The following is a 17293-nucleotide window of genomic DNA, read 5'->3' as shown; positions in this document are numbered from 1 at the left end:
AGTGGGGTAGAAGCAGGCCTACACCCCAACTTACCAGTATCTTCCAACAGATCTAATGTGTATTTCCTTTGGTTTAGCACAAGACCAGTACTCGATCTAGCAATCTCAATACCAAGAAAATACCTCAGCTTGCCAAGATCCTTGAGATCAAATTCCGTAGCCAGTAACCCTTTTAACTTGATAATCTCCTCCTCATCATTGCCTGTGACAATCATGTCATCCACATAGACAAGTAAAAGAGTGACTCTTCCCTCCTTTTTCTTCACGAATAGAGTGTGGTCTCCATTCCCTTGTTTGTACCCATGATGTTGCATTACTCGTCTCAGTCGTTCGTACCATGCTCTGGGTGACTGCTTGAGGCCATATAAGGCCTTTTTCAGCTTACAACATTTCTCTGGTTCTTCATATCTTAGAGGCATATGCATATATATTTCTTCTTCGAGGTCACCATTGAGGAAGGCATTCCTAACATCTAGTTGGTACATCTTCCACTCCTTCATCACAGCTAGGGATATAACAACTCTGACTGTCTTCATTTTCGCAACAGGCGCAAAGGTCTTCAAGTAATCAATTCCATATTTCTGGCTAAATCCCTTGGCCACAAGTCGAGCTTTATATCTTTCAACACTCCCATCTGGTTTGTACTTGATGGTATACACCCATTTGGATCCAACTAGGTGAGCGGCTTCAGGAATCTTCACCACTTCCCATGTCATATTTCTTCTCAGGGCATCTATTTCTTATTTCATTGCATCAACCCACTTGGAGTCACTTTGAGCTTCAGCAACAGTCCTGGGGATCACAGCCAAAGAAAGAGTAGAAACAAAACACTTGTAATCTTTTCCAAGTCTGGAATAAGATACAAAATTACCAATGGGGTGTTGAGTACATGACCTGACACCCTTTCTCAGGACAATGGGAAGATCTTCATTCTTCTTTTCAACCTCATCATGAGTCTCCACAGTCTCCACGATAGGACTTGGTTCATCCAGAGAAGGAGTGGCATTGGGATTTGAAGTAGATCTAGCATCACAAGTCATCATCTCTGTCCGAGTACCTCGTCTAGAGTAGAACTGTCCAAACAACCGAGGGCCTTCCTTCTCAATGCTAGTGTCACACCTTTCCTCCTTCTCAGGCACATCAACAGTAGTAAGCGATTCTGCTTTCTTGTAGTCCAAAAAATCTGTAAACTGAAGTTCCTGTCTCTGCTTCTCTGCCCACAGACTGCTCCCCCTGAAGAGGATTCTCACCAAAGTAAGAGGCATGTTCCAAGAAGGTAACATCCCTCGTAACATAAACTCGACCAGTAATAGGATCAATACATTTGTATCCTTTTTGCGTAGGAGAGTATCCAACAAAGACACCTTTGATAGATCTAGGATCAAGTTTCTTGACATTTGGACTGTGATCATGGATAAAACATACACAACCAAAAACACGAGGAGGAAGTAGGAACGGTGGACGACTGCCAGGAAGTAACGAGTGGGGAGTCCTACCATTCAAAACACGTCTGGGCATGCGGTTAATAAGATAGGCACTAGTAAGAACTGCATCACCCCAATAGTGTTTAGGAAGATTTCTCTGAAACAAAAGAGCCCTGGTGACATTAAGAAGTTGACGATTTTTCCTTTCAGCTACCCCATTTTGAGGGGGGGTGTAACTACAAGATGTCTCATGAACAATCCCCTTTTGTCTAAGAAACTCCTCAACAGACTGACACATGTATTCACGGGCATTATCGGACCGGAAAGTTTTAACATTCGCACCATATTGGGTATGCACAAGAATGAATGTCTCGATGATACGAGGAACCTCACTGTGGTCTTTTAACAAGTACACAAATGTAGCACGAGAGAAATCATCAATGAAAGTGATAAAATATTGAAAACCTTGACGGGTATGAATTCCCGAAGGTCCCCATACTTCAGAGTGAATCAGGGAAAAAGCTTCATTAACACAACTAGTAGAAAGAGGGTACGACGCCCTCACATGTTTGGCAAACTGACAAACATCACAAGAAATGGAAGACAAATCAAAGGAGGAACACAAGTCTGGAAACAAATGTTTCAAAATCCCAAAAGGTAAATGCCCAAAACGTTCATCCCAGTACATAAAGGACTGAAGACAATCTTCTCTTCTCTTATCTGTCTTGCGGATCGCTGTCAACAGAGCAGTAGCCACACGTATGGGAAGACGATATAATCCATCAGAAGCTAAACCAATCCCAATCCTCTTCCCTGTCACCAAGTCCTGCAAAACACAGCGATCGGCAGAGAAAATAAGTTCACAATTCAATTCTTTAGTAAGTCTACTGACTGACAAGAGATTTAAAGGAAACTGGGGGACATGTAATGCGCCCTGCACATGAAATTTGTCTAACAGCGACAGAGTGCCTTCGCCTGCCACACAGGTAGAGGAACCATCTGCAAGAGAAACACGTTCCCTTCACGAGGACAACTTATACTCATGAAACAATTTTGGATTACCTGTCATGTGATGAGTAGCACCACTATCGACAATCCATTCCCCCACAGAAGAGTTACCTTTATTGCCAATAACTGCAAGAGCATGATTAGCTGTAGTTTCCTCTGAGGTCTCGATCTTGTTGACATCGATCCTGCCCAAATAAGCCTTTAGTTCACGAAGCTGATCAGCCGAAATAGAAAGTTTTTCCCCACTGGATTTGGGCACCTCAGGCCCAGGTGTTTTCCCACTAGAAGACCTCCCTCTATTTCCTTTCTTGTCTGGATAGAGATCCCAACAGTAATCGACGGTGTGACCCGTCTTCTTGCAGTGTGTGCATCGGCGAGGGGGTCTAGCCAAGCCTCCAGGTCCACGGCTCACAAGGGCTGATCTCTCATGAGAGAGACCAAGATCCCTCTTGCTTTCATTGGTGACCAGCCTTCTCTGTTCTTCTGCTTCAACAACCGAGTATACATCTTCAATACTGGACACCTCTCCAGAATTCAGAATCTGGCTCCGAACACCTTCAAACTCATCATTTAAGCCAGCTAAAAAGAGGAACACTTTGTTTTCCCATTTATGGGCATGTAAAGTGCCTGATCTTGGGGACAGTGCCACGGAATATCAGAGTGATAGTCAAGTTCTTCCCACTTGGCTTTCAAAGCCCCATAGTATTTTGCAACAGAAGAGTTCCCTTGGCGGAGGTTATAAACAGTCTTCATTACTTGATAAGTGCGAATGGCCGTCTTCTTCTGGCCATACATTTGCTCAAGGACCACCCACATGTCCCGTGCAGTCTTCTTCCGAAGGATAAGAGGTTGAATCTCAGCAGAGACAGAGTTGACAATCCACGTTTTTACTTGATTGTCCTCAAGGAACCAAGTGTGCCACACATCACTTGTTCTTGCTGGTTCAGGGTTGCTCCCGTCGATATAGGCCATCCGACCACGGCCAGCAATCCCCATAGTCATAGCCGGCGACCACGAGAAATAGTTCTCCTTTGTGAGGCGAAGAGTAATAACCTGCACAGGAATGTTCTCGGGTCTCACAGTCCCGATTTCAGTTTGACTGACCATCGACGAGGAAGAAGAGGCTGCCATAATTACAGACCCACACAACGACGAGAGCAACAAGGGCAGGGAGCAACTGCAGCGTGGAAGACAGCGTCGTCGTCAGAAGGGAGGAGCGTGAGGCGCTTGGCGGCAGTGGGAGCAGAACAGCGCAGAAGCCCTTGGCGGCGCAAGAGCAGAGGGCGGTGCTTGGAGGCGCTCGCCGAGCGCAGGAGGACGAGCGGCAGTCGGACGGGCGACGGGAGGGCGGACGGCGGCAGACAGACGGGCGACGGGAGGGCGGACGGCGGCAGACGGCGGACGTCTTGGCGTCGGACGGCGGCGATGAGCAGTGACTCCGTCGGACGATAAACAGTGCGGGGCGCCTCCTCCAACACGTTAATGCCGGAACTTCATGGCTCTGATACCATGTAGAAATACGAACAAGGAGAGGACTTTCACTAGAGGTACCAGAAGTTGTATCATATTTGTTGATCGACATATGGATAGCGTCTTGTTCTTTACTATCACTTACTAATACGTCAATACAATCCAACATGCCATACTCAACTTCTCTGTCCTTCTTAAAAGTGGGAAGATATCTAATAGCAGGATTTAGGTAGTAGGCTGCTGCATGAAGTGGGCGATGAAGTTGTCCAGACCACCTTTCATCTATAATCTTCCATATAGGCATGTACAACTTCTTTTTTCCCTTCATATTATCTCTAATGGCCTCCTTGACTCTGTCCATAGACTCATATAAATATCCAATAGAAGGTCTATCTTCACTATCAACTAATCCGAGGACTTTCACTAGAGGTACACAAATCTTCAATAACTGCACACATGATTCCCAAAAGTCAGCATCGAAGATGGTATCCACAACTGTCGTAGCCTTTCTTTTATAGGCATGTGGATATGCAGCCCAATCATCACTTGAAAACATCTGTCTGAGAGGAGTTCTTTGCTTGACTATACCCTGCACAGTCAAAACATTTGTAGCAAACCGTGTTTGTGCAGGTCGAATCAATTCAGCCCCATTTGTGAATTTCGTCATCAAATTCAAGACATAAGCATGATTATAAATAAACTTCGTGATTTCTTGGCATCTATGAACTGTCAACTTCATATCATCTCTTTCACCTAGATCCTGAAGCATAAGATTTACACAATGAGCAGCACATGGACTCCAATAAAAAGTCCCATATCATGCTGCTAACATTTCACCTACAGCTTTATAATATGTTGCATTATCAGTGATAAATTGCACAACATTTTCAGGCCCAACTTCTTGTATAACTTTATCAAAAACCTCAAACAAAACATCAGCAGTCTTAGGAGTATCAGACAAATCAACAAATTTTAAGAACATAGTACCAAGGGGGCAATATACAAGAAAGTTTACCAACGTTCTATTCATGCATCATAGAACCACCTTCCTATGGTTTCATCTGCTACTTCAACAACATCTTTTGATTGCATGGCTATACGAATCTCAGGTTGAGCACCAGTAGCAGTATAATTGGGAAAAAAATTCTTGATCGAACCAAACATATTACTCGACCTCATAGTAGGTACTCTACCACCACCAGTACGACCATGACTCTTGCCACATCCTTGTGAAACTGAACTTGCACTTGCACCTCTTCTTTTTTTGGTTGCAGTTGCAGAAGAACCACCTCCATGCATGATGTCTTCCCCTTTGTCTGTTCCCAAACTGACACCAACATCTTCTTATTCAAGGTCAACATCTTCACCTTCACCTTCTTCCTCATCATGTGGGTCCCCATGTCCTTCCTCTGCATCTTGCATTTCCTTTTCAATCCTATTTGCTTTCACTGCATTAAGAAGCTCCATACACTGGTGATTTACATACGCTGGCAATGGGTTCTCTTGGGAGCCAGAGCAAGCAGCCATATCGCTGTGTGTACGAGCTATATGGTTTTTAAAGTGAGAGATCCCTCCTGATATGATTTGCTTACAATAATTGCACTTAACTCTTAACCTATCTTTGGGATTCACCCTTGTACACCAGTGCCATGCAGGATCCAACATTATATCTTTACAAAACAAGTAAAAACATACAAATAAATGTAGGTAATAAGAGAAATGAACGATTCAATGGAAAAAATGAGTTATTTCTTACCTTCTTGGTGTAAGAAACCAAAAAACCCTCTTCCTCCAAGCTTCCCACCGTTCCGAGGCTTCCCACAACGAGAAATAAAGCTTCTTCACAGGCAAATCTTAATGCAACTCTCCCTCCCACGTCTCTTGCAATGTTTAGAAAGAAGAGAAGAGAGAGAGAGGAGCGTCGGCTTTAAAAAAATACGCAAAGAAGGGGCCGTCGGGTCCCTTTTTAGTTTTGATCCTGTATCGCACGATATGGGCGATACGCACCCGTATCGCAAATTAATAGCGTAACGTATCGTTACGCTTGATACAGACGATACGTATCGTACGATACACGTCCGTATCGTACGATACATATAACATTGATTTCAGGTATTACTTTAATTCAATTTTCTAGGTCAATGAGATTCAACTTTCTTTCCTTTTTTTTTCTTTCAATCTCAGAATGATATCTTTGAACAAGTTTTCAGAAAATGTGATGAGCACCACTTGCATCTTCAGTCTTTGATGAGGTATGATCATTACTCTCGTAGTTTTCAGTTCTATGTAGGTGGCTGTACTCTTGAAATATTTGATAATTCTTATTCCAAGATTGTTTCTGCAATTAAAGAAAAAAACTTGTAAGGACTTGAATATATGAATGTGAGAAATTTGGTTAGCTTTGTTCACTATGTCACAGTTTGGATTTACTAGTACTGTGGTTGTGCATCTTTTCTTGTTTGTATGGAATTGTTGCGACTTAGCTGTATGTTTTCCTTCATATTTCTATCTTCAGTAGCTGCACTATTGAGATTTACCTTGGACTAGATGCTAATTTATTTGTTTATTTTTCACAGGAAAATTCAGGATGATGGATTAGACATACAAACAACTAGAAATTCTGATCATTTCGGTGCTGTAATTCACCACCTTTCCCTGATAAGAAACAAGCGTTGTCTTATGGCCTACATGTAACTGACCCACTTTTTATCGTTTCCGTATGCTTGCGGAAAATGGGGGCCCTCATGCACATCCTTTCTTGCTCATCTTTCTCTCACTCTTGTGGATATCATCTAGGTACAACCGGGCAGAAATAATACGGAGCCTGAGATGGAAAATTGGGACTATACCTCCTGAAGAGATTCAATCAAAGCTTAACTACTCAGAAGAGGAGTATTTCAAGAATCACTGTGCTGCTTTGGAGGTTTATATGTCAGAAATAGATCTGGATTTGACAGTGGTCTCTGTCTCTGTCTCTGTCTCCCTCTCTCTCTCTCTCTTTCTCTCTTTTCTCTCTCATTCAAAAATGTTTATACTGTCTTTAACAGGACATGATCCCGCCTAATGATCCATCGATACTGGTCCGTGTCCGTTGTGATATTGGTGATGTCTTGCTTGGTGACCAGGTAGCATCCATCACTGACTAACAACTCGGTGCATTTGATGAAGCGTACAGATGCCGAACAATTTATTTCCCAGGTAATCTAGGAATCATAAGTGCAGCTTATGTGGCTTTTTGAATTTTATGCTTCTATACACGTACTGGAAACGGGGGTGTATATCATCTCCTAACGTGCGTCCTATTTTGGAAATTTCAGGGGCTGATGGAAGAGTTAACTTAAAACATGAGCGAGACTTTGCTTGACGCATAATTGGCTTTCCTTTTAGCATTTAAATGTGGATAGCCCAGCTGTCTTATATAAGAGCTTTACTAGAATATCACTAAGGCCTACTTTTATGGTTGGAAATGATTTTATTCACGCTGTGGAAATCTTAGATTATTTATTCGGGCTGGTATGTATGAGTATTTGTCCAAGGGGGTGCTATGTATCGTTGTTTGCTTACCTGGATAACATTATGCAGAGCCTCTTTTATTGTTTCATTACTTGGATGATACCAGGATTTTTAGTTGCAACTTGTTTAATTTGGAACTTGAAATGAAAAGGTGCAACTTACGCTCCTTATTGTGTGATATATAATCGACTACTTCGTGTGATAATTTGATTCAATAATGAAATAAATTTGTATTAAAATTAGCCATGCAGATGATGAAAAGCGATACAGCAACGTCTTGCCAGCGTAAATGGCAAAATGAAGGCCATACCAAATGTTCTGCCAAGCAATTTCTGGATTTCTAGAATATCCTCTCTGTGCTGTCCTTCTGAGAAAACAATGAACTCGTGAATTTTGCCGGCGGAAGCCAGAAATACCGCTCCAGGGCGAATGCTTTCGAAACTTTGCTAAATCTTCGTTTTTGCCCAAATTTAATTGGTTAAAGTTCCAAGCAAAGCAAGTGGTTGGAGCTCTGTTGGCACCTCTGCCATTGGAAGGCGTCAAGCTGCAGAAATCAGATCTCCACAGTGTAATGCCATTAATCTACGCAAATTCGGTTTTCGGCAGTTAACAGGATCGTTATAATAAGTCACTCGTAAAATTAATCACGAATAGCACTGATTTCCGTATCATTTTACTTAAGATTGGCGTTGGATAGCAATTGCTAGAGAGCACACTAGCGTTCTCTATTGAGGGAAGCAGTTTTACTTCTCTCTGTTTTTCTTCTTGTAAAATAAGAGAATACACCTCTCCAATGGAGGGGAAAGGATCCATTAACAATATCTGACTTCTTATTAATACGATTCATGGTGGTTCACTAAAACCTGCATCACCTTTTCCTCGTCTTGTTGATTGCTAAACTTTTTTATGGCACCACAGGTACAAATGGGCAGAGGTTCATATGAAGACAGTTCCTCCCAAAGCCCCTTGAGTTTTAGTAAAGTATGTTACAACAGATCCGATCTCTTATAGATGCCTGTTTATTGCAGTTTTAACATGAAATTTTTGTGTGGCTGTGCCTTGAGTGTATCAATCATGCAGATCCTTCCAAACCACATGAGCGTAGATCACACTAGTGGCAATTTCTTTAGAACGAGCATTTATAATCCATGATAACACCATATTATTGCAACGTTTCCAAAAAATATATTACGGTGATGAAACAGCTGGTTCGAAGATTGAGCCATCGACAAATCTCACGTGTAGTTGTCACCAGACAAAGGTTGAGAAACCAATAACGCACCTGGATTGTCTGATTGGTGCAAGAAATATGGACTAACCAGATCAGCCAGCATTTCTGATGTTGAGGACAATGGTGGTGGTGTGATAACAGGAGTATTTGGGGCAGACGAACTTTCACCAGCAGTAGTTTGCTCTGATACTATGTAAAATTTCAGAGTGCAAACGAAAGAACAGAGCACAAGAAACAGACAGGGCAAAAGGCTGTTCGCTGCCTGCTGTTTTATTTCTCAAGGAGAGGAGGAATGCTCTTTATACAATGCCTTAATAAAAATAAAAATCATCTCATGAGATATTTCATTTATATGTCATCAAGAACAGTTTGAAACATATTGCTAATGTTGCTAAACATGTCCGCTTCACACTTCAAAGCAAAACTTGGACAAAATGCTTTGATGCGGTGAACATGTAAGCTACATGTTCTCATGATAGCCAATTCATGTATATGATAACTATTTTTAGCACATGAATCGAACTATGCATAAAATGATGTAGCGAAATAATAACACAAATGATACCAAACAATTTGTTCGATTAAATGAATTGTTGTACGTTAACAGTTCATGACACCTTTTTTCTTGTTCTCATAAACCAGCAAATATTTGGATAGGTTCAAATGTTTGCGTAATATGTTTAACTATGAGACTGTTGAGACCAACTTTTGAACATGCAATAACAATATGACACTATGAAACATGGTTTTTTAGTATAAACATTCGATTTTTTGGACAAAACATGACAACATAAAGAGGTCGTTGCTTGATAGTGATTTTCACCAATTTGTTTTTCTGTTTTTTTTTTTTGGCATTGTTGCTTCCATAACAATTTTACAAGTTCAAATGTTTGTTTAATATATCCAACTATGAGGCTGCTGATACGAACTTTTGAACATGAAAGAACAATACGACACTACAAAGCATGGTTTTTGAGCATAAGCATATTGTCTTTGAACAAACATGATGACATAAAGCGGTTCTTACTTGATAGTGACTCCAGTCAATTTGTTTGCCAGTTTATTTATTCAGCATTACTTCCAACTATAATTTTTTTTTTCTCTCTTTCTTTGTGGCTTCTTTTGTTGTGTCCAATGATTTGATGAATTGGCCTGTCTTTTTCTTTAGGCTCTATCATCTTATTCACTAATACATGTCAACTTTCCAATGCAATCAATTTGTCTATTTGGAGAATCCAATAAAATCGAAACGATGTAGAGAGATTAACATGGCCCCGCTCAGTGGCGGAGACAACAAAACTTTTTGAGAAGTCACTATTTTACAAACTTTTATATCTGAATGAGCATTTACATATATAACAAAAGTAAATATTACAAGACCTTAATGTAAATCTGAAGGAAAACTGAGGCACTAGTTGCCCACACCAGCCTATATGTGGCTCCACAACTGCCTCATTCAAATGGTCCAAATACAATCAAATCAACTTTTCTGCCAAGATAGGTCTATGTCCACGAAACATTATGCCAAACCATGCAATGTAATAGGGTTTGAGGGCATTTTTTGGGCAGCTTCTTTTTTGTTCATAAGCAATATGGGAATTAGATATTTTGCATCTCCACCAAACACACGACTGCATGTTTGGGTATGAACATGCAACACCCTCTTGTCATGGAGTTGTTTCCTTGTAAATTATTTCATAAGCTGAAGTGGTGAAATGCAAACTTTCAAAAGCTAAGAGCTCATTTTTGGATTAATCAAAAGTTGGGTCTCTTAATTTTGATTCCGTTGGAGCACATGTGGTTCTCAAATGCACTTTAAATATATAACACAATGTTAAAGTCTTGAACAAATTGGCCTGTATACATCTAACAAACGGAGTTAAGTAGGACTATTTTTTTCGGTACTTATACGAGAAGAGAAGACAGTGCGCGGTCAATTTAATAAATGCGCCCCACTCAACTGATAGAGCACGGCGCCAATAGGAATTGAACTGGTGATGTGAGTTGTTCATATGAACCAACTGGTGATGTGAGTAGTTCATATGAATCAGTTTTACCAGCTATGCAATGCTCCATAATAAGTTAAAAGCTGACTGAGTCGTACATAAAAAATTATGTTTGCTCCATAAAAAGTGAAAAGCTGATAGTTACTGAGTCGTAAATAAAAAATTATGTTTTAAAACAAGAAACCAAGAAATCGGCTTAGATGGACGATGAGGTGCCAGATTTAGCGAACAAAAAGAAAAGGAGGCGAAAAAAGAAAACGGAGGAGAGAGAGAGGGGTGAGCGTGTGCGCGTTAGCATACATTTTAGATTTTACTAATTGCAGCACCCTTGCGTTTCTCAATTACGCATAGCCCGCGTTCGTTCGGAAGAAGGGAAGAGAAAGCGATAGAGACCGTTCTTCGTTCTTTCTTCTCTCCCTTCTTCTTCTTCCCTTCCGTCTTCTTACGAATCTATTAATTGCGCTCCACTTTTCTTTCTCTATCAGATATCTCAGATCCGATCACCTCATTCTCTTTCTTTCTTTCTTGCGGTTCCGAGGTTGATCTCCGACGACCCCGGCCTCGTCTAGATCGGGGGGCGACGATCCTTGGTTTATCGACAAATCGCGCGCGTCCGCGACGGTATTTCGACAGGATCGGCCGTTTATGGCGTCATCGGCACCTAGACCTGGCTACCCCGGCCATCCTCAGGGGCCACCCGACGCTCTAGCTGCGGGTATTCAGAACCTGTACGTGACTCGCCCTAACGCGCCGGTTACTCGTCCTAACGCGCCGGTTACTCGTCCTGCGCCCTTTGCCGGCGCCGGATCCTCCCCAATGCCCATCGCTCGCACGGACGCACCTACGTACGCTCCTCCTCTTCGGGGCGTGTCGCCTCCGCCGTTTGTGACGGGAATATTGGGCCTGGTCGACCGATGGGGTTCGCTCAGCCGCCTCCTCCGGCCGCGTCTAGGCCGGCCCGTTCTCCGCTTCGCCGCCGTCAAGCGGTCCGACGGCTATAAGTAACGGACCAGCAGCGTTTGTGCCTCCTGGATCTCGATTTCCTCCTACCGTGCAGGGTCCGCCTGGTTTGGCGCGTGGGCCTCCGCCGCCACCCGGCGTACGTCCGATGGCTGATAGTCAGAACGTTCCCGGCATCCTGCCGCAGGTTCAACAGTCTCGCGCCCCATTTTTAGGTGGCAGCCAAGGAGTACCGGGTCCAATGATGCAGCCCCAGGCGACGCCGTTCGTGGGCGCTAGTCATGCTTCAGTTGCCCCACCGATGCAAGCAGCCCCAGCGCCATTCAGCGGTGGCCAATCTTGTTCACCCACTATGCGGCCGCCTGCACCTCCGTTCTTGGGAGCTACTCAGAGCGTACCCCCGTTGATGCAGGCACCTGCAGCACCATTTATGGGTAGCAGCCAACCTATGCCACCTCCCATGCAACAGCCTCCTCCGCCATTTGTAGGTGGTAGTCAAGTCATGCATCCGCCACCACCACCCACGTCCTTACCGTACGGCTCCCAACCATGGCCGAGTCAGCTCGCTCAGACTCCACAAGTAAGAAAATTGAATTGTGAACACCTGTGTAATTCACTTGTTTATGCCGGTGAATCACTTCGAAGTTCTTTTGAAAAGTTTTTATATTTTCTAATCATGCTTTTTTTTTTTTTGGCGATGAACCCTCTTTCTTTTTCTTTGTCTTGTATTTATGGCCTTCTCCATTCTTACGCTGTTTGTTGGTATATATGGTTGCCTCTCTTTCAAGTAAGATGTTGAATTGATTGGAGTCCATCTGAGAAAACACAATCAAAGGTTCTTAGAATGCCATGCTTTAGAAACGATTATTTATCATCTAGAGGTACTTGCCAAAGAGCCATAAGGTTTGGATGTGATTGTATCTATTTTTTTGGGATGTTCCTGTTTCGATTCATCGTTTTTGTGGAGTCTTGTTGCTTGATCCATGTTGTGTTTGTAGTCAGTTACTGTCAATGCCTTCAATTCAGGGAATTTTCGTTCATTTATAGTGTTATACTCTTTAACAAATGTGATTTCTTACTTAGACGTATAACAAATTAAGCGGTTGGGGGAAAAACTGGGAGTTTTCTTCGCAAGTTGAACTGCTTTTGTGTGACCTTAAAGAAGACGTATATTACACAGTTCATGGATCGCGTAAGAAATTACTTGATTGGAAATGCTGTTTTGCTGGTAACCCAACAGGGCAGAAGCTATGCCACATGGGTGCATGGTGTTGTCTGCAGCGGTTTTCTGAAAAACTTGGGTTCTTATATATATATGTGTGTGTGTGTGTGTGCATATATAGTTCACAAACAACAAACCTAACAATTTACAACTATCAAGCTGTCATAGTATCAATCTATCAATATTTCACTGAAAAAGAATTGTCCATGTTCACTAAAATAGGTTCACTACAAACAGATTAAAATTAACATAAAAACCAATTATAAAAGACCAAGGCAGGTGATAAACCGGATTATATAATAAAAGTGAAACAGATTAAATCAGATCGTTACATACAAAATAGATTACAGAATAAAGTAGGATGGATTATATATGTCAGCTAAAGCTAGTTCACAGCACACAAATTAGAAGTAAAATAAGAACAGATTAAAACAGATTTTAAGACACTAAGACAGGTTATACTTATAAAGCAGAGTGTATTAATAAAAGTAAAGTATTATAAAATAAGTCAACATCAGATTAGTAACAGATTATAAGACACTAAGACAGGTTAAACCAGAGTCTAAAATAAAACTAAAAAAATAACAACAATTCAATAAAACAGATTATAACAGTAGCAAACAGGAAAGTCATAATTAACGTAAGCTGTAAGGTGTGAGGTCATGGTGCGTGGAGAGAAACACCATAAAGAGGACTCTTTCACCATCGCCATTGCTGGAACTGGAAGTGATGAGACAGGGAGGCTGGACTCTTTCACCATCGGCCATTGCTGGAAGTGATGAGACAGGGAGGCTGATGGTCACCCAAAAAAAGGCATAGAGGAAGCTGATAGCTGCTGGTTGAAGTTGTCGATGAATTTGGGAGAGGAAATTGAGAGCGAGAGAGGTGTCACCACCACCCACTAGCTGTCAGAAGAGAAGGGGTTTTTTGTCAAAGTCATTGCTACTCGCCTCTAGGGGTGGGCATCGGGCCCGGCCCGGGCCTGATAATAAAAAATTATTTTTAATTATAAAATAATTATTTTTAATAATATAAAATATATTTCAATTATAAAATACACATTATTAAGTTTAAAAAATAATAACAAATATTTTTTATAAATTATTTACGGGCCGGGCCGACCCGGGCTGCACAACCGGGCCCGATAGCCCGTTTTCCCGGCCCGAGCCCGGGCCAGACCGGGCAGGGTACCGGGTACACGGAGGCAGCCCGGCCCGGTACCCAGGCTTACTCGCCTCTCGGTGATTGGTCTTCATCAAATTCATTGGAGGGAACTGAGATAGAGAGAGAGGGAGAGAAAGAGATGGAAATGGATGGTTGTTGCTGCCAGATGTCTTCTTGCTGTTGCTGGTTAGTCATGGAAACCCAAACACAAAAAGAGATGGAGAGGGAGAAGGGACTTATGAAAATGAAGCTTCTGGTGATTTTGGGAGCAAGAAATTGAGCCCTAAAGCTAGAAGGATAAACCTTTTTTTTAGTAACTTAATTCTATAGGGTTTGATTGCACCTGAGTGGGCAGGTGCAGTTACTGCAATTGACTTGCATGTTACTCAGGGTAAAAGCATTTTCCATCTGATGTTTCAAGCTGTCATTTGATAGCAAAGATGCAAAATGAAAAGAGTTGAATGGACTTTCTATAATGGGTGCCTAATTTTCGTTACTTTTTTGCTGTAAACAAAATCTGGTTGTATTGCCCAAATGCACAATGATGCATGTGCTTAACACGCTTAACTATTTTTGTACTGCACCACAATTTATGAGGGTATGTCATTATGCAAGCGAAACTACATAATCAACCATTTGAATTGCCCCATATCTATGAATTCATGGCTGTGGATTTTGTGCTACCAAATATTTAAATCTTATACCATGCTATAAAGTAATTGAATTTACTAAAATGGTAAATAAATCATGCGAAACATATCCAGAGGAAAGAGGGAAAGAGAGAGAAACAAAGGGAAAAGGGGAAGGAGAGGGAGAGGAAAAAAGGAAGAGGAAAAAGATGGAGAAGAAAAAAAAAAAAAGTTGGGCGCTGCCAGCCACACCCGACTCGGTCAAACCAAGTTGGGTGTATTGTCGGGCCGCATCCGCGTTGACTCGGGTGCGTCACCATTTTTGGCATATCCTTGTGACTTAGACCATCTGTTTTCTAGCTTAAGGAACATTTGATTATGTATGCTTCTGGTATCATGGTTCAGAGCCATTAGTTTAGATGCTTTTGAGCTTGGTGGGTGTAATTTGCAGTTTTGCATTCCATACAACAGGGTTCATGTGCCATTGTGTTATGAAGTTGATGGTCTGCTTTTATTGCTTATAGTCTAATATTTGATTTGATTCCAAATCCACTTGGTCAAATTCAATGAGAAAAATTGTTTTTGGTACTGAACTTGATGTTACATGTCTAACCTAATTAATTGTAAAAATTAGATCTATTTTTGTCTTCTCTATAATTCCATTTGAAGATGTTAAATGTCTAAAGACTCTAAACCTAATTACATGTAAAAATTCACTCTAATTTTTGTCTTCGGTATGACCCAATTTGAATGTCTTTGATTCAATACCCTACTGGCTCTGTTGTCAAAGGCTTGCTTAGCAGCTAGGTCCCCAAAGCTTGGTCATTCACCTAGCTAGCTGTTTTTATGCAAAATGTCTTGAACTTCACTTGGGACACCTGATGATGTGGGCCTTACCAGTGGTAGACCTGCTTAAGCAGGATCTTGGGCCCTCCAAGGAAAAACTGATGAACTCCATTCCATGACACATTGTCTTGGCCAGGGTCATGGCCTTCCAACTTGGCTTAACCAAGTTTTTGCAGGTTGGATATTCAAATAAGTTTGGGTACTCAGTCCAAGTTTTAGGTGGATCCAGGTTCGGACTGAGAATTATGATCCTAGAGGGTTACTGATCTGAGCGAACACCAAAACCTTGGTTTAGGTTGAGGGAGCCCAAGAGATGTGTGGTAAGCAGTGGGATGATGGGGTCGTGTGGTATGTGGCAGCAGTTTCTGGGTCATTGCAGTAGCAGCCTACTCATGAAAGATACTTCAACACATGTCCCAAGACAGAATGGAAAGGTGGGGGGTGGGGTGGGGTTACTAATGGTTGCTGCAACATTACTATTTTTGGGATGGGGTTTATTGATGGGATGAGTGAAATCCTATCCTTCCCAACTGTGCTGGGTTGAGTGAGGCCGTGCTGCAAGAAAACATTGACGGATTCTTTTGACACTCAGGACCTGAAGTCAAAGGTGAGGCAGTTGGTGCATGGGATCAGCTTGCGTGCTGCAAGGCAGTAGGACATATCACCATAGATGCACATTGTTATTGTTGGCCTTGCTTGACACAGGACGTTGATTCGAGTAGAGTGAATGCGGCCACAAATTTGATGTGCAGACAAATTTCTCCAACAGCTGACAAGCACGTGACCTGGGGAGAGCTTGGTGGCCGTCGCTAGGTTGCTGGGGCTTTGAAGCTTGTGGATAGGTTAGGGCCCATGTCAAAAGGACTCACGAAAAAAAATTGAGTATATATGAGTATTATGATGTGTCTATATATGTGACTGTATATAAAATCTAATGTTGCGTTTTATTTTTGTTTTATTTGTTTTGGCGCAAGTGCCTTGGTTCTATGTTTTACTCAATCCCTAGGCTCTGCCTAATGCGTTTAGCAGCATAGCCTATTACTCAAATAAGGTGACAGTTATATCTGGTCGGTCTCTTAACCCTTTGTGTCCTTTCTTGCACCTGTAGCAACCTAGTGTTGCATTGGCGCAGACAAGTTGGTCTTATTGTTGTTCATATAATCATATAGTAATGTTAACTGTAAGTTGTAAATCATGAGATATTAGAAAGCACAAATGTTAAAGTCTCGCAAGATATTGAAAATACATGAAATTTAGTATCTCTTATAGTATCTCGACATTATTAGAATATTATTGTGAAAATTTCATTTATTTGCTATTCGTTAATAAATAACATTTCCATTTTTTCCCTACTTATTTTTTCCGTAGTTTTAAAGCTTTAGTGACATGTTTTACTAGATCTATTAGAAAAATATCAAGTCCTGATATGTTGCATCAGTTTAGACCATTGTTTGTGATTGTGGACACAGCCTCATTCGGAATTTTGGACTTCTTACTGAAAATGATTGTTTGTGTACTGGTTCTGAAGAGTTCCTAGAATCATCTAAGGAGAATTGGGTATCCTTCATATCATAAGACTTAGCCTCACCAGGATCAATGTTTGTGACTATTATCCCAACCTCATTTGGAGTTCTGGAATTCTAAACACATCCATTTGTGTCATGTGTTCTCCAAAGTTCTCATTAGGTTAGGTTAGGTTAGTTTATCTTTTTATGGACAAATAAGCTTACGCTGCTAAAGGGGTGAGGAAGTTGCTGGAATAAACAAATATTATTTGGTCAAGTTACAAATTTCTTGCTTGCTACCATGCTAAAGGAAGA

General features: G+C 41.6%; 2 protein-coding genes and 1 pseudogene across 4 annotated transcripts in view; all 3 read left to right on the top strand.

Annotated features, from left to right (window-relative positions):
- Positions 1 to 17293, top strand: part of LOC116250092 (protein transport protein Sec24-like At4g32640) — a 191305-nt gene that overhangs the window by 81851 nt on the left and 92161 nt on the right. The window lies entirely within an intron of this gene.
- On the top strand, positions 5396 to 7531 carry LOC116249999 (uncharacterized; annotated as a pseudogene).
- Positions 10963 to 16711, top strand: LOC126409943 (uncharacterized). Its single transcript, XM_050077000.1, has 2 exons — positions 10963 to 12192; positions 16066 to 16711. The coding sequence occupies exons 1-2, from the start codon at positions 11761 to 11763 to the stop codon at positions 16126 to 16128; spliced, it is 495 nt and encodes a 164-aa protein (XP_049932957.1). The 5' UTR covers positions 10963 to 11760; the 3' UTR covers positions 16129 to 16711.

Source organism: Nymphaea colorata, chromosome 3 (assembly GCF_008831285.2).
Source record: "Nymphaea colorata isolate Beijing-Zhang1983 chromosome 3, ASM883128v2, whole genome shotgun sequence".
Taxonomy (NCBI): domain Eukaryota; kingdom Viridiplantae; phylum Streptophyta; class Magnoliopsida; order Nymphaeales; family Nymphaeaceae; genus Nymphaea; species Nymphaea colorata.
Note: the sequence above shows the minus strand (reverse complement) of the source record. Positions and strands in the feature narration are given on the sequence as shown.